The sequence below is a fragment of the Amblyomma americanum genome, chromosome 10 (assembly GCF_052857255.1).
Source record: "Amblyomma americanum isolate KBUSLIRL-KWMA chromosome 10, ASM5285725v1, whole genome shotgun sequence".
In the NCBI taxonomy this organism is placed as follows: Eukaryota; Metazoa; Arthropoda; class Arachnida; order Ixodida; family Ixodidae; genus Amblyomma; species Amblyomma americanum.
In genome coordinates this window covers 63,918,243-63,941,920 of record NC_135506.1, presented here as the reverse complement: position 1 = coordinate 63,941,920, position 23,678 = coordinate 63,918,243, and the positions used below count along the sequence as shown (strand labels likewise).

Sequence of the window (23,678 nt, the reverse complement as noted above, 5' to 3'; positions counted from 1 at the left end):
GGACGACTTGATGTCACACTGGAGAAACTAAAGTCTCAAAGGCGCTGGCGGTATTCGAACTCGAGCCAGCATGAACAGATCCCTTCACATGGCCAATGCTTCAGACCACCACGTTATTGCTATAGTAACACATTCGGCGTGTTAAGCAAGACAGTCTCTCGCGCTGTGATTTTGATGTTTTCCAATATTTCTTCTGCGCATGGTTACAAATTCGATTTATTTTAATTCACACTGATAACGGCATGCCACTCGAGGAATCAGTGCTAAACATTAGCAATGTGTGTACAGGGAATAACACTCGAGAATGTGTTCTTAGGCGCAGCACCGCCAGACGCTCAGACGAAAACTGTATTCGCCAAAAAACTGCTCACAAGCGCATTTCTCTCTGCAGGCAAACTCTACAAAGCCTGACACGGGTTTTGGAAGGAAAAGCCATTTCCATGACTCTGCCGAGCTTACGCATCTCCGTGATTCCCACGGTTCTGGTGACGCGGAATTTCCGCTCCCACCAAAAGCAGCTGCACCGACATACGCTCCAGAGCTGGCTTCTCCACCGAAGATTTCATCTCTACAGAGTCCAGCGATAACCGGGCAGTCTGGAAGGGGTATGCCATGGAGACCAAGGCGGTCGAACCTCGCACAAGTGGAGCCGCCCCTCGACGGAAGCCCCGAGCCGTGCACCACTGACAGCTGCAGCAGACAGGCCTCGTACCTCGAAGGGCAGCTGGACTTCTCCGCTGATCCGTGCCACGACCTCTACGACTTTGTGTGCGGAAACTACTCGGGTCATCCGGACGGGCCGTACGCTGAGGTAAGCAAAGGCGTTTTAGCCGTTCAGAAGAGGACATGCCATGGGTGTAATTTTTTTTCCTGGTTGTGAAATGTTTTACGCTTACGCTGCTGTTTTGTATTTTTACGCTCGGCTGGCCACATCTACACTTATTGCGCTTGTGGCCCTAAAGCGCTAAATGGCTAAGTGCTACACGCTCCGATAAGAACGAGCTGCTAACTTTTAATGCGGCAGCCACTTCGCTTCAGATTACGTCAGCAATTGACCATGTTCTCGAGCCGCTTAGCGCTTCAGGTAAGCAATTATCAAGACGTCAGAAACAAGTCACAGCTTTCCGGAGGCGCCGCATTTTAGGTAGCAAAGATTAAAGCTCCTCTACTGCGCATTCGGTTAAACCTGAAAATAAACGAGGTATTTTCACGTACCACGTGTGTCATATCATATGTCGTCTGATACTTTCATATGTTCCCGTACGACTTTATCTACTCATATTATAGATAGGGAGTACATGAACTGGTGAAAAGAAACTAACACTTGGCTTTCTGGTGAGAATAAGGGTCATTTGCACAGTAACAAGGTCAAAAACAAAGTGAGCAGGGAAGGGGGAAGCCTAAGGGTGCTTGGCAAACGTTTCGACAAAAGGACTTGCGCTCTTTGGGGCAAAGCGTTCATCACTGGCGGGGGTTAAATGGGAAACAAGGCTACTGCTTCGGAGTGGCTGGTTTCACCTGACAGCAACGAACAGCGTAGACACAGCACGATGAATTCCTGTGTCCGCGCTGTTCGTTTGTCAGGTCAAACCAACCCCTCCGTAACCACGATGTCCGTTTCTGTCATGTTAAATAGGGCCTTTACTCCAAGGATGAATCCCTGCTGCGGGAGAGGGTAGCGTGATAGGAAGGGAAGCATGAAATTGCAAACCTTGTCCAGGCAGAATGACTGCTAAAGAGGATCAGAATGGTTGACGTGCAAATCGGTGATAAATAAAAACGCTAGCTCAGCAGAGCGAAATCCGAGAGCCGGATAGATAGTGAACGTGGGCTTGAAAGGTTGCGTGCGAAGGCTTGGGAAGCTGCGACCGAGGGAATGTCGGCGCAAGTTGGGTTCACTTAGAACTGCTGGAATGAAGCAATTGAGCACACTGCTGACAAAATACGGGGAAGTAATAAAAAGAAACGACAGAGGGATAACACGAGAAAAAAGGAGAAACGGCACAGAAACTTGTGGACATATGAGAAACTCTAAAGTGGGGGGAGGGGGAGAGAAAGTGCTAAAGGAAGGAGGGGTCGGAGTTCAATGACCAAGGATCCCTAAAAAAGGATCTTCACTACTGTGAAATGAAGTGGTTGCAGGCGTCGAGAATAGACGGCAACTAATTGTAATTGTTAGCAGGCTAGGCGCAAGTTTTACTCTACAATAAAGATATTACGGAAGCCAACAGTCATAAAAAAAAGCAGTAAGGAATTTTTTTAATTCGTGGTTTTGACTACTGCGATATATACTTGTGTAATCTCTTTACGGATGAAATATTTTATTACAAGGTAGAACAAAAAACGACCACTTGCCCTCATTGCGATCCGTGCCCACGACCTCCATATGTTGCGTACGGTGCTACACCAACTAATCGATGGTGGCAGCTGTCCTATCTCTTTTCGAGGGTATTTACGTTTCGTGTAATCTAACTTCAAAAGTGTCGCTGGAAAAAAGCAACGAAACAGACTCTTACAGTAATTGGTGCGACACCTTGATGTACAAGCCACTTTTGCAGCGTCTAACTGGTGGCTGCTGAACTCGTTCAATCAAAACGCAGCAGTCCTTCTCTCATATTTATCAGCACTCTGGGAACCATTTTGCCAAGCATTCTAAAGCGGCTTGTCAAAGCAAAGCAGTTCGGTCGAACTAAAATTTACACCGACATATAGCTGTCCGGAGTATTCGAGGGGTAATTAAAGATGATGCGCACCAATGACGTGGTACCTAACCAGCATGCTTTGTTGCTCGCTAAGAAAGAAACTAAGAGCACTCTCGTATGACCTCAAACCAGTCAAGACGGGATGGCCGACCGAACACTTGTGCATTGTTCTTTTTTCGAAAGAGCGATGTGTACGAAGCGAACTGTAAGTTGCCGCCCCTATGACCATCTTGTTTTATGGCGCTCCGGCGACTACTCACTTAATGCAACAAACACAGTTAGGGGCTAAATGTGTGTTACGGGCCTCTGTGTACGCACTAGGGCACCTACCAACTTTTTGCCCCAACGAAATGCGTCGGTAGTTCATTAGAAAATAACGCAATAACCTGTAGCTACGCCAGAAACTGCGAACGCTGCCTCCTTCAAAAAAATTTCCAGCACCTGTTCTCAAAGCTATTGCGCATACTTGTTCCAAACTAAATGTCCAGGGGCTGTCAAAAGTGAAGGGAAAGCAATACTAGCGAGAAATGTTAATTTCATTACACTCATTTATTTATTTATTTATTTATTTATTTATTTATTTATTTATTTATTTATTTATACACAGTACCTACAGCGCCCTCATTGGGGCATTATTGTAGGGGGTGCATCCTTAAAAAGATATATGCAGCCCAATTGTGGCTGAGCCAATTACACTATGCATCAATAAACCTCAACCATTATACCTTTTATTCAAAGAAATTATTTTTTTTTTCGACAGAGTCACCGTCCATTCATTTTGACGGCTGGTGTACGAAGCGATTCCCTTTATATAGGATGGGACCACGAATGTGTGGCCGGAATCTTTGAAGCGCCCGTGCGTATGGTGTGGCAGAAAATGGAAGCGAGGCAGCAGAGAGAGCGAAGCACAGGCCCCTCTGCTCATGCGCCACTTTTCTTCGATCCGCGGTTGTGGACAGGGCAGCAGCGCTCCGAAGAGAATGACCCCACAATCGTTTGTCTACCCTAAATGTGGACGACACTGTCCACAAAAGAAATGAATTTCTGCCGGCATATTTTTGGAATTCACAGCATACACGCTGTGTAATATTATTTTTAGTTGAAAAGCGGCTACAACAGGGTTTAGAGAAGGGCGTTCCGAAATTCGCATTTTTTTTCAGTTTTCTTTCCATCTGAGATAATACATTTTCAGCGCTTAATTTTTTGCTGAAAATTGCACACAATTTCTCGCCGATTATTTCCATACGTCGTATGAAAACTGCTGGTTCAGCTAAAAAGCTCCATAGGGTATCAATTATTCATTTTTATTTTGTTGCGTACTCTGGCATCGCCACATGCTCACATTTGCGTCGTGTGTTTTTGCACTGATAAAACGTTATTTTTAGTGTGACATTTTAACAGCCAGCACAACTTCCTTGAAGCAGAATGTTTCTGAGGTGAATAGCACTACAGAGAATGGCGCCAATAAGAAGTCCGGTGAAGTGCCTTGATTTGGATCCCTCGCTTCTAAAATGCACCATTTAAATTTGTGTTTTGGTGAAGCCAGGCTACGGATTGAAAGCGTTCAAAACGTTTGAAATCACGATCACTGGAACGAACACTGCTCGAGAAGTACAAGACATGCTCCAGTTTTCAAGCTCTTTGCTGAGCATTGTGGACTTTCAAAATGCGGTTTATGGATAGAAAATTCGCGTCTAGAAATAGGGAACAGCCACATTTGTGGTCAATCAGTTCAAGGTGCAAGAACAGGTAAATAAAGAGGGCCCCGGCTATTTTAGAGCATAAAGTAATTAAAGATTAAAAAGCAGCTTTCTTTTGTAAGGGCTATAGTCTTCAGAAAGCATATCAGTACTGAACGCACGTCAGCGGTTTACTCACGCTACTAAAGATTGAATTACGATCAGCTCTCTACAGAGTGTGAAGTTGCTAGTTGAGGATATATCGGGGAGTCTATTTCGACTGCCTAATATACCTACCTAATATACGAAAGTCAGCCGAAATAACGTTATTTTAAATAAACGTATTCCTCTGCAAAGTTCATTAAAGTGCACCAAGATAACACTGGATTTGTGCGCTTTGGGCGTGGAAATGGAGAATTGTCTTTTTGCCCATTGAGAGTATCGCGTCGCCATATTCGAAGCCATGGAAATACTAGTTAAGCTAAAATGTTTATTCCAGTGTGTGTAACGTTTGGTTTGTGGTGTTTATGCCATATTACGGTTCATCTGCAGTGCACTGTGCTCCAGGCACGCTACTAGAACCATGCACCATAGCATAGTTTATCCGATGACTCCACTTGACCGTTAAACTATTTAAGAATGCACAGTACACAGATCACCTTTATATTGGGCGATATCCCACGAGAGCTCAACAGAGCCTAGTCATAAAAACGAAACGGCGAGAATGATGCAACTTTAGTGACAGTTAGAGGAGGCAGTAACTATGTTAGTAATTAAGTTTCATGTGTCATTGCGTGCAGTATTGCCAGGAGCGCTCATTAAGGCCGAAATAGCTGTAATAAACCGTTTGTTACGTAATTAATCAGTTTGTTGTAAAACGCCTAGCTCAGCATTTGCAAATGTATACTTTTCTTAGAAGCAGCTTCATAGGAGCTTAAAAGCAGAAAGCAGTCTCCACTGGCAACACTCTCCTACGAGCCGGCCAGCCTCATGTTCTTGCAGGCATCAGTCTGGGGCGTCGAACGTCCTAGTCACGTCACTAGAAACGACACCCCTTATCCGCAGCAGTATTGACTCTCCTCTGAATAGACCTTAGAAAGGAAATCAATATGTAGTTTGGAAAGAAGTGTGCAAAGCAGTGTCGGCGATCTATTCTGACATCATCTATGGGAGCAAACAGGTCAGGTTGCGGAAACAGAAAGACGAGACAGTAATTTAAAGTCATTGGCTGACAGCCATGGGCAGCAGTTGCCTTCTCTTGTTATGTTTGCTGCGAAAGTGGTCATACTATTCGAGGTCGCACGTCGTTGTTATGGGCTATATGCTATCAAATTTACGCACTTATTAAACTCCGCAGTTAAACGTAGTCTAGAACACACAACTGAAATATTAAGTCATCCTGAAGACAAGTTTCTGCCCCTAGGCTACATTTACTCAGCCAAATATAGTAACACCCGATATGGAAAGTGTTTAGAATGTTTAGAATCCACAGACCTCATTGGCCCAAAGCGTGGGGGTAAGCCGTTGTGGTTTACAAAGGAAATGTTCAGTGTTCCTTGAAGAATGAATACTGTCACAGACCGCCATCAGTAACGGACTTCAAAGATCGTGGGCAATGCCTGTGTTTGAGAACAACTAAGATTGTAGGTAAAAGATTCCACCACTTGCACTGAGCCTTTGGATACTAGTAAGGGTTTTTTTCACGCTGTGGGTATTAAATGACGTCTGATAAAATCATTGCATAAAGTAGCCTTGAGTTGGGAGACCGCGGCGAATAACACGTTGCATAGATGCCCTTCCTTCGTGAGGCGTCCCCGTGAATGACATCAGAGAGAACTTGTCTTCACGGGCTGAAATTGAAGCTCATTCCCTTGATTTGATGAAGGCCTGCTGACTTACCATACCTTGCTATTCTCGTGAAATGGCCCACAAGCATTAGCTTTCCAGCGTCTCTCACCGTTTATTTCAAATTCAGCCCTTCTTGAATTCATGAATAGCAAGTTGAGTTACCGTATTCTATGGCACAATTGAAATGTGCGCGTTTATTTCAGGTCGAGAACGCAATGCGAACCGACACCATTTCTTCCCTCAGCGCTGAAGTGGTGCCCGCCGGGGGGCAGACCGCATTCCAGAAGGCCGCTGGACTCTTCCAGACATGTATCGCCTTTGCCGGTTCGTCGCGCAATGAGGTTGGTACCAGAATTTTTTTTTTTATAACTGACTAGGATTGTGCGCCTTATATAGAAAGCGTGGTCACGATACAGTAGGCAAATCCGGAAAAATACTGCTTCAGTGGTTGTTGTTCACATGTGTGTGAACAACAACCACTGCACATCTCACCCGACTCAATCCTTGTTGCCGCCCAAGATAACGGAGCAAAACATGGAGCGCGATGCAGTAAGGTCTACGTACAGTACAAAATGATATGCGATTGCAACAAGCACTCACTTTCTAAAACATTTTCCGGCCTTACAGAGTAGCAGCGATATACAGGAAGCACACCCCGTGCTCACAGGGTGCTGGCCCATCAGCCTACGTCGCCTAAATACGCATGCTGATTGCCTGGTACCCAGTCTAAATAACGAAAGAGTCAAAGCGGTTCTCTTGCCTTGTGGGGTGGACAACATCGTGTCGTCGGTCACGACAGATTCATTTCGACGCTGTCTGCACATTTGCGAAAACCCGTTTATGGGAAATATGGTCGTACGATAACACAATGCATTAGCGTCGGCTCAAGAATTTAGTATCCTCATAGGCACCTTCTGCAAACGGCGAATAGTTGGTCCCCTACATTTTCATCGTCATTTTAGCACTCGAAAGCATTTAATGAGTACATTCTAAGGCAAGCTTGTCGCGTAATACAAGTTTGTGGAAAACGACTACACAGTACACCCTATCTATCTACGTGCACGAAACTGTCTGTCATTATTAATTACTCCAGTTAAACCTCTAAACAAGGGACCCACCCAGTAAACGAGACACCTGTCATCACTAATCAAAGAAGTGAAAGTGAGTGCAAAGCTGACATATTCTTCACGCATAAAGACGCCTCATGTTATCAATTACATAGGCACTTTCTCTCAACAACAGGCACATCTGTTATGCGCAGACTCGACGAAATAAAAATATGTTTCACCAATGGGGCCGTGATTATTGGTTAATGACTGTGGTAATCATGTGCAGGAATTTCGGACAAAAATTTTGAAAATTGGAAAATTGTAGGATTCTTCTAGAGTGATATTGAAGGTAATGGTCTCTTCTTGTGATATGTCGCAAAATTTTTCTTTTAAAGTGTTTCCATCAGTCGCAACGAACAGTTAAGACTCCCATAAAAAACCAATGGGAAAGGCTTTTTACGATAGCAAAAATGTTAATAGAAGAAAAACTACAAGAATGCCGGCGGGTGATCTGCATATATGTTGATGGTGAAATATTACGTTACATGAAAAAATTGCGTTCATAAGTGATTTCCAGTTAAAAATGCTTTTGCCCCGAATTGCTGGGTATGAATTGGTTCGCGGACAACATTATAAACGTGTTACTCGAGGACGCCGCCAGAAATGCTGTTTCTTCCCTGTGAACTGACCCGATTACCCTCTTGTTAGGGACTCGCACCTCAAATCTCAGCGGAAGTTACCATGTGGTCGTCTTACTGACTGTCGCTGCAGACAGCTGTGTAAAATAAGGCGTGCACGTATCTCATTGAACTGCTGGAGTCGGTCAGATGCAAATGGAGAACATCGCACATTTAATATTTCCTAATGTGAACACCGGAACCGCGCAAAGACCCAAAAGAACGCCGATGTTCGTAATCGGTAGGTGGTCCGCGAGGGCGTATCTCATTTCAGTTTCCGATATCAGGCAACGAAGGTGACAGCCAACTCCTGCGCTCGCGAAATGTTCCCAGCTTCAGGAATTGGAGTCATGGATGCTCTCTCTTGGACTGGACCTGCTGAACTTGACTGCGTCTCAGACGGTCGACCCCGTGGACATGATGACGCGCCTGGCGATCGAGATTGGCTTTCCCGTCGTCTTCGAGTTCCGGTTCTCCGACGACACCTTCCTCGAAGGAAAACGGGCCATGCAGGTGGGCGCGCGTTCGCGTCTTTTGTTCAGTATACTCTCTGTGCATGCTCTGCGAATGCTCCGGCATTCACAGTGAAGACGACCAAGGAAATACTCGAGCATCTTCAGGGCTGAGCGCTAGCTTTCGTTTTAAAGCGAAAAGCTTCGCCACGCTAGGTAAAGCAGTCGTACCGTAGGCCGGAGAATGGCCTTTAACGACCTTCAGCCCAACCACGCCAGTCGTGTATGACCATGTGTGGTGCGGCTATTGTGTGGACCCCTTGACCCCCGACCTTGACCCATGATCGTTAGTTGAACTTTGACCTTAAGAACATCCGATGAGAGTGATGTGGAGCCACGTGATGACATCTTATAGGGGTGTCGTAAGACCATGTGATACCACGTCATAGCCACGTGATCGTGTGGGTATATATAGAACGGCCGTCGACTGCAACCACGAGCAAGCAAGGAAAACCGGCCGAAGGGCGCCATGCCAATCAACTGTAAAACCTCTGGCATCATGGTTCTCCGCCACTATTGAAGCTGAAGAAACGCGTATCTAGCGAATGCACAGTTCTTAAGAACGTATCTTCGAGATATGTAGTGAGGCCTACATGAATAATTATGAGCATGTTAATTGCAGATGTTGCTATTAATCACGGTGGAAGCTTGTTCATCCACTGTGCTGTCAAGCCAGTAAGAAATTTCCTTCATTTCCGGTGAACTTTTTTCGTGCTTGACGTGTAGTCGTAGCGCCATCCAACGGCACCCACTGATAACCCCCCTCACAATGTACGGCGCTGGTCCAGTAGATGGCGTAGGTGGCGGGCCGCACACAGCTTTCGCATTTTCGCACGTATGGAGACTTAAGTGCACCTCATAGTTTCTTTGCCCATTCTGCTTAGATTGTTGCTAGGTGAGTTGGTTAATAGCTCACATTAACGAGGAAATGAGCGAACACAACGGTCTCAGCGAGGAGATGTGATTTAAAGGACGAGCGCTACTTTCGACTGATTTTATTGCGTTCAAAGTAACACCTGACTTAGGCAGTCATAAAAACGCTTTGAAAGGAAGGATTGCAAGTCAAGCCGGTGCGCATGTCAAACCTCTGCAGCAATTTTCTTCCGAAATTACACAGAGAAACAGATGTTTCACTGACGCAAGCATCCCCTTTTTTCTTGATGTTTTAGCCTCCAACAGCTCACGTGCGTCTGTGCTCCTGTTGCTGCTTTGATTAGGTTTTAGGTTTAGGTTTTGTAGGGTTTAACGTTCCAAAGCGACTCAGGCTATGAGGGACGCCGTAATGGAGGGCTCCGGATAACTTCGACCACCTGGGGTTCTTTAACGTGCACTGACATTGCACAGTACACGGGCCTCTAGAATTTCGCCTCCATCGAAAGTCGACCGCCGTGGCCGGAATCGAAACCGCGTCTTTCTGGCCAGCAGCCAAGCGCCATAACCTGAGCCCCCGCTTCGGTGTTTCTGCCTTTAATCTTGACACTCTGAAGTTGGGCCTTACAAAATTTGTATGCAATGCAATGAGCGGGCAAATTCGGTGCTTCTCCCTTTTTATGCATAACATATGCTCCCTTGGGCGGACAAAAACACAGCGGCCCGTCGTCCTATGTAGCCGCGTGCATACTTGGGCGATATGTGGTAGACGCCAGCCGTGCCACATATCACAAATATCACAAACGCTCGACAGGCTTCTTTCCTCATCCACTTGGTCTATCTCCTTCGGCACTGGCCCTGGAGCTTAGCCCGGGGAGCTATCGTGGAGTAAAAGGGTCGCAGTAATGTTACGAGTGTGTGACACGAATACTAGAGCGTCAGCTGTGGTGTGACAAAGAACTTTTCATAGGCGTCTTCTGCTGTTTTGCCCTGAAACTGGGCTTGCCCAGGACTGCAGTGATACTCTGCAGTGAACTCCTTTAAAAGAACGCTACAATATTGAAAGTTTGCCTGAACTCCTGCTTAGATTGTCTAGTCAGAGCATACGAACTTGAACGGCCGTGTGAACAGGGTGAGACGATTTTCTGGAAAAGCAGCGCTGAACAGACGAGGACAGAGACGAGGCGACAAGGACGGGCGCTGAACTGACAACAAATTTTATTGAAGGGATTCACACTTATAAACGTAGTGTAGCTACTGTTCGCGCATGCTCAGAAAAGTCAGCTCTTTTGGTGAAAGGGCGATAGAGGCTGTGCTGACGCAGCCCTCTCCCAGGCTATATATCTGATTTGATTCTGCTATTTCTCTAGTCATACGTACACTGCTCTTTCTGATTATGGAGGTGTCATCGAGTGCAGGAGTACAATCTAGGCAAGTGATACAGTTACTTGCGAGGAAGCCTTCAAAAGGCTTCCTCGCAAGTAACTGTATCACTTGCCTAGATTGTACTCCTGCACTCGATGACACCTCCATAATCAGAAAGAGCAGTGTACGTATGACTAGAGAAATAGCAGAATCAAATCAGATATATAGCCTGGGAGAGGGCTGCGTCAGCACAGCCTCTATCGCCCTTTCACCAAAAGAGCTGACTTTTCTGAGCATGCGCGAACAGTAGCTACACTACGTTTATAAGTGTGAATCCCTTCAATAAAATTTGTTGTCAGTTCAGCGCCCGTCCTTGTCGCCTCGTCTCTGTCCTCGTCTGTTCAGCGCTGCTTTTCCAGAATACCATGTACCAACACGCCTACCTCGCCGCATTAACCAGGGTGAGACGAACCACCTCTGCAGGCTGAGGTGTTTCAAAACTGAGTTTGTCCCTGAAAGGGCACATCTACGCTTGTTGAGCCTCTTCCAAATGCACACCCCTAAGGAAGGCGATCGCCGGGCTGGCGGACGCTTGTACTCAGCGCCTTGCCCGGGAGTGGGCTTCGAACCAGTCACCTCCCGCACCTTGCTTTAGAGGTTTAACAGTGATAATTTTGTGCTAAGGTTGAGGATTAATGCTATAATTTCATCTTTGGGAAATATCACATTAGAAGGATTTCTGTCACGGCCACTACCCATAACCCTGTACTGCAAACCATCACAGGTCATGTTATTTCTTTAAGCTTGGCACAAGCTAGCGTAAACATATTATGCAAAGTTGCACAAGAAAGTCACATAAGTTGTGGCTTCGGTTATAGGCAGTCTAAGAAAACTAGGAAGAGAACTGAAGGGCGAGCGTATAGAGAACTGAAGGGCGAGCATATAAAGAACTGATGGGCGAGCATTAAAAGAAATCTCATCTGAGATCAGCACGCGAAATGTTCAAAATATTTTGCATGCTTGGGCGTGCGGGCAGGGCCGTAGGTGGGGAAGGTGATGCAGTATAAATTGTGCTAATCTGCCCTAATCTGGTACAGTTTTTAAAGCAATAGCAGATAAGGGAGGCAACAGGGATGTGAGCTCGTTTCTCCGTTGTGCTTCCCACACTGTCTGCAGTTCAGGATCAGCGAGTTGGAGGCAGCGTGGCGCATGAAACGCTACCCATTGCGGAGGCAGTCGGCCGCTAAAGTCATTGGCTACTTCTCCACCCAGCTACGACTGTACCCTGGCTACTACGTTAAGCAATATCCGGACCTTGCTACGAAGCTATACGGTTACGACGAAATTCGTAAGTGCATTTTAACGCAACAGCGTTAAGCGCCTTGTATCGCAGAAAAGCCGGTGTCGTTGTCGGCGTTCGCCGTGAGCTAAAAATCTCAGAAGCATAATAAATTCGATTAGGAAATTGGTCGAGTAGGGGAACCGAACGAAGGCCTCTGGAGTGTGAGACGAGCACGCTAACCACTCCACCACGCCAGCTCAATTGTTTGTAGTGAACAAAAGCGCGTCTAGTGGATACGGTGTTGTCGTAGAAGGGTGCTTTAGAGATATGTACTGTGGTGTATATTAGTTATTATGAGCGTGGAGATTACAAAAGTCGCAGTTTAGCGAGTAGCAAAGTACGTTTCCGCTACCTTTCTTCTTCGCTTGGCGCGCACGTAGCGCCATCAGGCGGCCCCCACTAAAACCACTCCCTTCTCCTCACAATGTACGCCACTGCCCCAACAGATACTGCGCGATGGCAGCGCCTCCTGCTCCTCTCGTTCTGGAGCAGTGGGGCCGTGCGGGGACGCAGGAATCACGCGGTGAGCGGCGAACAACGCACTGCACATCGAAGGCGCGTTCACCGCGAATCTTGCGGCTTGCTGCCCGTTCGTTCGGCGCGGAAGCTATGCTGGCGTTCGTGGCATCGGGTTTGTCGAGAACGATGTGCCGACGAACTACGACTGCAACTTGAGTCCCGCGCGTTTCGGTGGTATGAGGACACCCAGGGATCTGTGAATGTAGAGAATGACCTTCTGCATGTATGGGCAGTAACCCATTACGTTATCACGTCATACTCTCAAGGCGGAGCTTGAGTGTCTAATCTTTGTTGCTCCCTGCTCTACTCAAAGCTACGGATTGAGATCTGCATTATATGGCCTTTGGCTCGTGTGGCATCCAATGCTCTAGTTAAAAAAAAGCGACAACAAATGCTGTTTCTTAAACGAGCAGTAATCACGTTCAAGAGGGCACTGTTGCATGCTAGTTGGCTCAAATCATAGAAAAAAGCAGCGCAGACTCAGGAAGATTGAGGTGAACGTCACAGTAATGACAAATATTGGTTGGCCTCTAGTAGAGTACCGCTTTCTCATCACAGAGAGACCACCCTCGTCGGAAGCATATCTTTAATAAATAAGAAAAAACGAAAAGAAAAAGCGGAATTCAGGAGTCGCTTCAGCCGGCGAATTTCCCAAGTAAAATGCGTTTGCTGGCACCGATTTTGTGGCACGGATCTCAGAGGCTATTTTTTATTGCCATTTATTCAGAACGCTGGCGATTCGCCCTCCTCAGTATGGGCATCACAGGTTTGAAGAAATTAGCGGGAAGATATTGCAATTCGATTTTCTCGTTGATATATGGAGAGCACCGAACAAATTTTTTAATAAGAATAATAGGTGGACGCAGTTGTCCTTATTGTCCAATCCCGTTATACTTAGTCGCACGGGCAGGGACACTTTTTTTATTTTTTTATAGTCCCACAATAAGTTTCGTCCTTATTTCCCCTTTGAAAAAAAAGGTGTGGTGCCCAATGCTACATGATGTTCCAATGAAAACAGAGACTCACCCTTGGCGCCCCAGAAGTACCTGAACAGTGTTGTAGGAGCAGTTAGGCACCGGTAATTTCTCCTAACATGTCGACATATGAAATTAACCTGAAGTGCGTCAGCGGCAGTGCCGCAGGGAATTATTACGCGTGTCGCAAAGCAGGCAACAAAGCTTTCGTCCTGTCACACGTCCTTATTCATAGCCTGTAAAGGAACACGAATAAAGGATTGACAATTTGGCTGAAGAGCACGATCAAAGATCCAAAGGCCATTAAGGCGAAGATTCGCGACAACTGAGATCTATACCTGAAACGTCTACAGTGCTCTCCAGCGCCGGAGTATAGTAGGATAGTTTGATTTTGACAATTACGTTGATAATCAGTGTTATGCATGGACACCAAATCCCCCATTTTCAAGTTATAGAAAATGTAGTTTCAAGCTGGGCCGACATACATTCCGCTTTCGAAGGAAAAGCAGCACTTAACAGCCACACCGAAGAACGGTTTCGCGCTCCCATCATTGTGCCTCATCTTTTGCCTGGATATCTTTCAATGTGCAAGCTGCCATAGTATCCTGCACTGGAGACTGGCAGAGTATGCATATTTTTTCCGCTTCATAGCTGCATGCCTGACAGCGAGTTTGTTTGGCCTGGGCATTCATGCGGTTAGCGCAGACGGAAGAGAGTCTTTGTCTCATATCAGGTATAGGTAGAAACCTGCAGCGCTGGCAGCAGGGAAGGAGGAAAGATTCAGTGGGACTGATGCACTTGACTGAGCCTTTGTTTTCCCGGAACGCCGAACGTTGGGCCAGGTGGTATTAATTAATCTTGAAACGTCGCCCGCACAAAAAAAATAGCCATGGTTAAAACTTTCGTTAACCCTGGTGAGCAGCGAAAGCTTCCTTTGCATGGCTACATTCACAAACGTCCCAGGCACTGCCGTACGGGTTGTCTGTAAAGCGTCGATGAAATGCCCGATGGTGCAGTTGCCACCTGCCACAGTGGACAGATTGTGATGACGTCAGTAGGTCACATGACCTGCCACGTGACACGACGTGACACCTGTCACGTGAGTGCACTGACGCTGCCCTCTTCAAAAACCTACCGTAGTGAAGAAAGCTTTCGATTAAAAAAACAAGATGAACACAAAAGGATAGATAGAGCAAGATGAAACAGGAGCGCACTAAGACTTGAAGGTCTTGCAGATCCTTTTCCAGTGTGCTACAGCAGGAGCGACAGCAGCAACCATCGTAGACATATCTAGGGCAAAACTACTTTCGAAGGGAGGAGGCATAAGTACTTGCTCTGCATGTGGAAGCTAGAAGTGCTGAACACATGGAGCCTTGCTTAGCGAGCGGGAGTGTACACATAAATGTGTCCAAAGGGGCTGAAGTTAAGTTCAGTAACGTCAAACATTGGGCCAGTTGCTGTTGAATCAACGTGGAACCGCTTGCACAAAAAGACCTAAAAAAGACACCAAACACAAGATATTCGTGTGAGTGCAGCTTTGAATGCAAATATTGGTGTAATCTGGTGCAGACCTTTTACGCAACGTTCTTGTTTCACCTTCGTAATGCTCACTTTCTGAAGCACACGCCATCGCGATGTGGGCTCTTGTAGCCTACATGGGGGGAATAAATTAGCAGCGAGAACATCTGTCAAAAACTTGCTCCGAAGCGGTTTCATGCCTTGAATATCTTAATTTAATGCTGCGCTTATGAGTACATGTTGAGCAGATGTGGGTAGAAACGCACAGAATTTATGTTGATGATGATGATTGTGGATTTTTATGACGCAAGGGCATCTATGGCCAAAGAGCGCCATGGGACAAGGTGCTTTCGACTACTCAAGGTGGGGTCAGAAACCCATTTTCCAGCATTTCACACCAGATAAGCCGAACACCAGGTCAGGGGAAAGCTTTTACCCATTGCATCACCGGTGGGTACCCGGGGGCACTGGGCATCGAGCCCCGCGCCTCCCGGATGCAAGGCGGTTGCTGAACCACTTGGCCACCGCTGCGGTGCACAGCATTTTTTGTATAATAAGTTGTACTTAACGCGTCTAAATTTTCTCTAAACGTTATAAACGAGCGTCTTTCTTCAAAGCCAAATATGTAACACTGAGATCCTTTTAAATAACCAAAATGTCGTGTGTGCTCATATGCTTTAGACAATATTTACACCACGATATTCCTGTTGAGCTTATAAATGTTGCGAAAGTCGAGAGCTGCAATAAAAATAAAATATTTAAGCTACTCGCGCTAGAGGTCCGTACATCTCAGTGGAGCCAGCTGAGTGCAGATGACACAAGCGACGCCGTTCGCTCGTCATATATTGTTCCTTATAACGCGCTGCCAGACACGGCCCAATTTAAAATTACCTTTATGACCAGCTGAGCAGTCATAACCGTTCCTTTACTTTACAAACCAAAATAAAACTAAAATATCTGAAAGCGGTGATAAAAAAAGCAAACACAAATGACGACAGGGAGAATAACTAAAAAGGGAAGGTGCGACTCCACACAACCCCGCCGGGACGTCATCGCTATTTTGACGCATCAGGATCAATACATCATCATCACCCCCGCGGAGCAAAAGCCTCTATCGCATTTACGTCATCAAACCAGTCCTGTGCCCGATGCTTCCAACTTGTCCCCAAAAGCTTCCCAATCTCATCCGCCCACATGGGTTTCTTCCGCCGGCTACTATGCTTGCCTTCTCTACGAATCCAGTCTGAGATCCTTAATCGTCATCGGTTATCTTGCCTTCGCGTCACGTTCCCTGCCCATGCTCTCTTGTTTTTCTTTATTGCGACTAGGACATCATTACCTCGCGACTATTCCCTGACCGTCTCTGTCTTCCTGCATTACACCTATCATTTTCATTTCCAGAGTTCGCTGCGTTATCCTCAATTTATGTTGAATCCTTTCCGTTAGACTCCATGTTTTTGTCAAGACCAAAAAATCCTGCATTTAAGCTCTCGAGCCGCACGCATACAAATAAAAATATATATAACGGGCGCTTTCGCTACGCCGCACCAAGCAGGAGCAGTGAACAACAAGTTTTAAGCAGTACTGAAGGATGATGATGACCATATAAATTGCCGAATTGGCACATTTGTGCAGCGTGTATGTACACAAGTATGCATGCATTGAGTGAGAAATTTAGAAAGACCATCACTAGTGTAGCCTCCATGTAGCTCACGAATGAACTGGCTAAGTTCAATGTGAAACAGTCATCAGCGTTATGATCACCTTAACTATGCCCACTGAAGGACAAGGGCCTCTCCCATATCAGTAGAGCTAACCTTGTCCAGTGCCACCGGTGTCCACTTCATTTCTGCAAACTTAATAATCTCATCCGCGCCTTACTTTCTGGCTCGCTACGCTTGCTTTTTTCTTGCACACCACTTCGTCACCCCTAAGGACCATCAGTTCTACCTTCCTCTCACATTGAGTGCCCTGCCCATGACCATTTATTCTTAGTTTCATATAGGATATCATTTCCACATATTCGATTTCTGACTGACTCTGCTCTCTTCCTGTCCCCTAACATTACACTTATAATTTTTTTTGCAAAGATCTCTACGTTGTCCTCAATTTTGAGTTGAACCCTTTTCGATAGCCTTCCTGTTCCTGCCGAATAGGTGAGCAGCGGAAAAATACAGCTCTTATACGCCAAGTCACATAGCCTTTCAGAAAAGACATACCTTTATGGAAACCGCACTGATGAATGGCAACTTATAGAGGCTGAACGCTTTTCTGATTTTAGCAGGATTAAAAGATTTAAATCGTAAAAAATAAAGTGCTGGTTCTGTTTGCTTGAAAAGCATACAGCTTGCATTCGCTGTGGAAAAAAGAGCGCAATTTTCGCTCTTCAAATGCGCAGGAAAATTTTTGTAAGAAGTGGGAGACGTTGCATTGAGATACGAAGGACAGATGCCGCAACAAATACGGCAAAGATTTAGTCTCAAATAAGCGAAATGCGCTTTCTCTGCTCTCATCGAAACCTCGGCGATCAGCTGCATTAGAAATGATCTATTAAGTTAAGTACGGGAATCCATATCTACTGTACTTCTCTACGAAATATTCATGGTGTGTTCTTTCATGGCTATCAAATACTTGGATAGTTCTGGCCATTCTTGCTGATAGCATCGATCGTATCTAGGAGACGTCGAACATTGCAATAAACTTGAAATAAAGTACATCACTTCCATTTCAAAAACACGCGAGAAAAGAAAAGCTAAGCGCAGTCAAGATGCGTGCTCAAGTTCTAACAGCAGGCTTTTTCATTGTTTTCGGTAGAGCAAGGCACTGTGCCTTAAATAAAGGCCCGCTGACTTCGTAGCCTAGGAAAGCTTCGGGACTTGCAGATAAGCTTGACAGTATTCATTACTTTTACTTTGCTTCTTTTTACAGTGACCACCGCATTAAACAAGCACGTGAAATCAAGCTCCGAGTTCCAGACTCGAATTATTGAGGCCATGGGCGCAATCACAGCACCACATGTTACGCCAGGTGAGTGCGCAACACCGCACCTGCTGTTGAAGTCAGTGCTTTTGGCCTCGTTGAAAATCTAGCTTTGCCCTGCGGAATGCAAGACAACAAAATTTCTGTGGGCACCGGCCTCAAAGATGGTCCTCCTTCACAGGTGGCAATAGAATCCCGCATGGCTAAAACTACGTCGACGTTGTAACTCAAATCCACTAAAGTGTTTTTTCTGCTACGACTATTTTCTAATATCTATTTAGAAACGATGTTGAGTTGGGCCGTACCACGTTAACTCTGTGCCCTGTCGTCACATGCATGTCAGTGCACTCTCGACAAAGGCGTGCGTAGGAAATGACGCAAGTAATTCCATGTGGAGTTGCAGAAACATAGCATTCGCCATACAATAACATTTTTCTAATAAAATTGCTCCGAAGATCGCAAAAACTTGTTAGTCTCAATCGCAATTTCTAAACAGTCACAATTCGGCACTTTGATCCTACTTCGGCCGCCTTTTCATTGTTCGCGTCTCGTGCAGTGTGCAGATGCCATTTTTTTTGTTGTCGACCGCTCGGCTGGAGCTAAGTATTTATTTATGTGTTCAGCCTGTGAAGAGAAGAGATCAGCAGCACTAAAATGTGTTAGTGCACCATTACAGCATATGCCAGGAAGTGTGCATGCTCTCCGAAGACGCGAAGGTAGCTTCGCACGGGAGGGCTGACGGCAACGTTTTAGGTATGCCAAGATGCTGTTCTGTTCTTCAGAGCATGATTGAGAACCTAACTGGAAAACATAACGATGAGGCCAAAGAGCAATACGAGGAAACTTCATTAGTGTTTAACAGCCTGGAAAGGGGAATAGTTCACGGCAAGCAGAGAGTCATTGAAAGTTGGTAACTGAATACATAAACTTAAGCTAGGTAGTCCCAGTCCAAACAACCTCCCCCCCCCCCTAGCCGGCAACCACCTATTACTCAGCCAACCACCTCCTTATGGGAAGCTGCTCTGTCCGACTCCAGCCTGCGCAGTCAGCAACGGTTGATCACGTGGGCGCGCAGAATAGCAGAAGTGATTGGATTCCTGGACCGAAGACCCCGCCCACGAGGGCTGACCTCCCAGTCACCGTTTCTAAATCAAATTTTTTCCCCACTGCCACCACCGCCGACTTTGACCAGGAGCGTGGATTAGCTAGGCGAATAAGAATGGGGCGGAGATCATTTGGCAAATATTCTAAAGTCATGGACAGTAGCTAAGTATCATCCCCGGTGAAGAAAGTATGCCCGTATGATAGCCGTAATTTGCCACTGCTCACATATGGGGCCGAAACTTGGTGGCTAACAAAAAAGGGTTGAAATTGAATTGACGAAAGCGCAGCGAGCTGTGGCAAGGAAATCAGGCGCCGTAACTTTGAGACGCAGGAAAACCTTTGAGTAGCAAAGAAAACAAACGAGTCTTCAAGGAGATATCCCATCGGAGATTAAGGACAAATATGCATGAGCCAGGCGCGTAGTTAGAAGCGTCGATAGCCGGTGGTTCCTTAGGGAAACGGAGTGAATTCTTTGATGGCGCAAGCATACCAGGGGATGGCAGAGGGTCAGGCGTGCGGATAAGTGTACTGAGTTTGCAGGAATATGGTGGCCGCAGCTGGTGCAGGATGGCGTTGATTATGGTTGATGACGACGACATTGAGAATGTTCTGTTACAGCTATAGCTGTAGTGACGCGTTCAAGTTGCGTCACTCTTTGTTTGCAGAACAGTGGACCCACCTGCTGGGCACCTACACCAAGGGCGCGTACAAAAGCCTCACTATGATACAGTTCCAGAAGGAGTTGCTAAACGCACTCAAGGAACTGCTGGCAGCCTCCAACTGGGGCAAAGACGGATTCCGCGCCATGCTGGCTTGGCGCCTCTTTGATGGCCTGTCCGAGTATGTGCAGCCTGCGAAGCTGATGGGCGGAAAGAGCAAGCAAAAGGCGTGCTACAATCATGTGCTGGATGTGATGGAGTTCTCGATGACCAGCCGCTACCTGAGATCTCGTGAGTCTCAATCGATTTTTCAGAAGATGTCCTCGGATTCATTTCACAAACGAGAGAGGAGACAGTAGAAGCCGTTAGCGTGGCGCATGCTGCCACCACTTTCGGAATACCGTGGGCCGCCAGTGGCCGCATGGAAGTTGATGCCGACACGGGAGGGGTGCGCACCACTGCCCTGCACCAAGACCATCTGGCCAACTCACGCCTATCTGCACTCTAAACACTAATACGCCTATGTGGGAGTAAAAAGGGAGTAAGCTGTTCTCTATCGCACTCATTTCTATAAAATGGAGTGCACTAGATGACCGCTTACTCCCTTTTCTTACTCCCTTCTTTTTTAGAGTGTGGGCGTGCGCAGTTGTGGCGCGGTAGCGGAGGCACTATGTGTTATGCTAAATGTCTGTAAAGTTCTAATACAAAAGTTCTAATAGAAACGTTACTTCAATTGTACAAGCTGAACGGCAAAAAAATTTAATAGCTAAAAAAACAGGGCAAAAGGTTTGATGGGACAACACCAGGAGCCCATAGCAAACGCAAGCATATTATACGTCATACGAGCCTGGTGAATTATTGCATATGTGCTTCTAATTTTTGTACAACTAAAGGTGTGCGCAATCGCATTTACTGAATTGGCTTTTAAAATAAGCAACGAACTGCCAAACTTCCTTGCACAAAGTATTAATGGGAATTTTTTTTAAAAGGAAGCGCACTACGAGCAAGAAACAGGTTACACGAAAAAACAGCTTCTGGCGGGTTATACTAAATTCTTCCAGTAATTTATTCCAAATATGCCGTCAGCGCCGCCAAAAGCACTGACCAGCGTGATAAAGTGGATTCTTTCTACAGTACCATATTCTGACGCCGTGGTAGGAAGACGTGTGTTTAAAGAGCGTTCGTGTTTTTGGTCTACTACCCGGTGCATATCCTGCAGGGGTGACACTCACGGCATTGAAGAAAGCAGAGGACATGTTTTGGAGGATCCGCGACGCCTTCGATTTGGCAATTGGGGGTTCGAGCTGGCTCAAGAACACCGTGCGCGAGTTTGCCCTGCGCCACCTAGACATACTGGAGTTCCACATTGGAAGTATTGGGAATATACTTGACGAATCCTTCGTGAACGAGCACTACGGTGAGTGGTTCTTTCCACACGGCTAGTTCTTTTAATCCTGAAGTATCCGGGATGTTCCAGGCCATTACCGGAAATTACCTTAATTAGCCCCCAAAATTTTTATTCCACGCGTTTTTCTTTGCAGCAGTATGAAACCTCAGTCAGTTTAGAAAAAAGTGAGTTGTTAAAAATTTCTTCAAACTGCGGGAAAATTTCAGTTTGCCAAACACTGCTCCTTAATTTCCCAGATAATAGATTGTTCCCCCAAAAGAATCAAGCTGCTAAGACCAGTGGTGGTGGCAGTTCTGGAAAGGCGGATTCAATATTAAAAAAGTTTTCTCGTAGTATTTGCCAACATTCGTTCTGCGCTCGGTATTTCAAAGGCTCTCTGCCTGCAGGAGTTTCTTATGAGCAATACCACTCAAAGCGATTAATACATACCAAATAAGTGTTTGTCTCTACCCAATCGTGCAGAGAAGAACCCGCTTAACAACTCATGGCCTGAGATTTCACAACTACGATGCAAGCTTCGCACCTCGTCTTTAGGCCAAGAAATTACTCGTGGACTTATGCACTTTATTACTCTACATAATACGCAACGTAATGGTCGGGACGTCACCATGAGCTCTGCACCGGACTTTTTACGTCCATCACGGCAGCTGTTGGAGTTTGCCGTCAAAATTCTTAGCATTCAAACATAATGACAGTGCTGCAGGCTGCAATGAAGTTTTATAGTCATTACTAGTCCGAATAACATTCCTGTGTTAGGAACGTAATGAAGCAATCTTGAGTTTATCTCGCTAGCTTCGCTGACTATCAAACTCGAATGAACAGGCAATTCTTTGCTACAGCTGAACAGGTGACACAAGTTGGCATTTCTGCCATCGAATCGCTTTGCCTTCGAATCTTTTAACAAGCAGCGCGATGGAAAGCGGTCATACACGGGTTACGGTTTCAAGAATAGCAATTAACATCTTGTATCTCATACGTGCTTGTACGTTTGTTGTTTGTATGTGAGTCTATAAGGAGAGCAGTACATTTTATAAACAGTTGAAAGTCCGCCCACGTACCTGTCTTGTCCTGTTTTGTAGCGTATGCTACACTGCCGGAGGTTGAGCACTTTCGCGTGGCTTCTGGAGAGCCGTGCGGCGCATGCGCGAGAAGCAGTGACGTCACACAGTGCGCAACTGGCGCGCCGGAGCCGCCGTGCGCGCCTCGCCGCTCTGCGCATCCTCTGGAAACCGCACCACCGCACTCCGCCACGACGGCTGAAGGTTTAACTGTGAATAAAGACGCATGTAGTGAATGCGCGCCTTTCATATATTAACTCTTCTCTTCAAAAAAATGACGATGGCCTAATGACGATGGCCTAACTGACGATGGCCTAACAGAGATGGCCTAACGCGCCAAGAGCGCGTTAACTCGACAAAGATCAGAGCTGTAATGGCGGCTAGTTGGTTTGTCATCTTCAGGTTGGCGTGCTACACTTTGGCACAAGGACTAGTGACAAAAAAATGACGATGGCCTAAATCTTCAGGTTGGCGTGCTACACTTTGGCACAAGGACTAGTGACAAAAAATTGACGATGGCCTAACAGAGTGACAAAAAATTGACGATGGCCTAACAGAGTTAGGCCATCGTCAATTTTTTTGTCACTAGTCCTTGTGCCAAAGTGTAGCACGCCAACCTGAAGATGACAAAATAACTAGCCGCCATTACAGCACTGATCTTTGTCGAGTTAACGCGCTCTTGCCCAACATCACAACCCCGGCTAAAAACAGCCTGGAGAGCGGACTTTTTTGAATAGAGCCCTTGAGTGGGGCTACTTAGGGACTGGGCTCCTTAACGCATCTGACAGGTGCAGTATCAAACCTAGCCAGAGTTGTCCGAGTTCCTCGTAAAACCTTCCTGCATATCCGGACGTCACTTGCCGCTGCATTTCCTTCCGTAACAATGCCGGAAGGCGGCGCGTTCACGTCACTGTCCGTGCGATGAGGGGAAATAAAAGCTGACAAGGAGAACGCATGCAGTCTGGCACGTCGGTGAACGAAGAGGAGCGGAGAGGCAAAACACGCAGAAACTCTCAGCGCGTGCATTACAGGCGTGTGTCGAATGCACTGCGGTCCTCTCTTCTATGTGGTCGCAACTACTGGCGCAAACTTTTCCGCATCGTATGTTTGGCCAATACAGCGTGCGCGCGAGGCCGCTCATCTAACAATACGCCGCACATTGCCTGGTCAGGAGGAATGCCACTTCAGTCAGCCGTTAGTCCTCCTGAGATTCTTTGAACTAGTCTCTCTATGTGCGGCAAGGACAGCATTCGTCCGTAACAATTCAGATAGCATATCCGCAGTTGCCTGAAAACCTCTTAACTGAGGCGGTTCGTTGTCGCTTAGAAACGGCGTAATGGCTCACTGTACAGTAGTAAAGTGCTGGTGCCCATCTACTGGCCACCTCAATGTCGGAACTACTTTGCAGCATTTCA

The 23,678-nt window shown here is 46.3% G+C and overlaps 1 protein-coding gene across 1 annotated transcript in view; it reads left to right on the top strand.

Moving 5' to 3' along the window:
• The first annotated feature begins 426 nt into the window (after positions 1-426).
• Positions 427-23,678, top strand: part of LOC144108366 (neprilysin-1-like) — a 37,108-nt gene continuing 13,856 nt past the window's right edge. Inside the window, exons 1-7 of the mRNA XM_077641617.1 lie at positions 427-811; positions 6,433-6,570; positions 8,289-8,468; positions 11,879-12,050; positions 17,984-18,082; positions 19,804-20,088; positions 21,017-21,214. Coding sequence (XP_077497743.1) covers positions 608-811; positions 6,433-6,570; positions 8,289-8,468; positions 11,879-12,050; positions 17,984-18,082; positions 19,804-20,088; positions 21,017-21,214 — 1,276 coding nt within the window. The 5' untranslated portion in view covers positions 427-607. The remainder of the gene's footprint in view (positions 812-6,432; positions 6,571-8,288; positions 8,469-11,878; positions 12,051-17,983; positions 18,083-19,803; positions 20,089-21,016; positions 21,215-23,678) is intronic.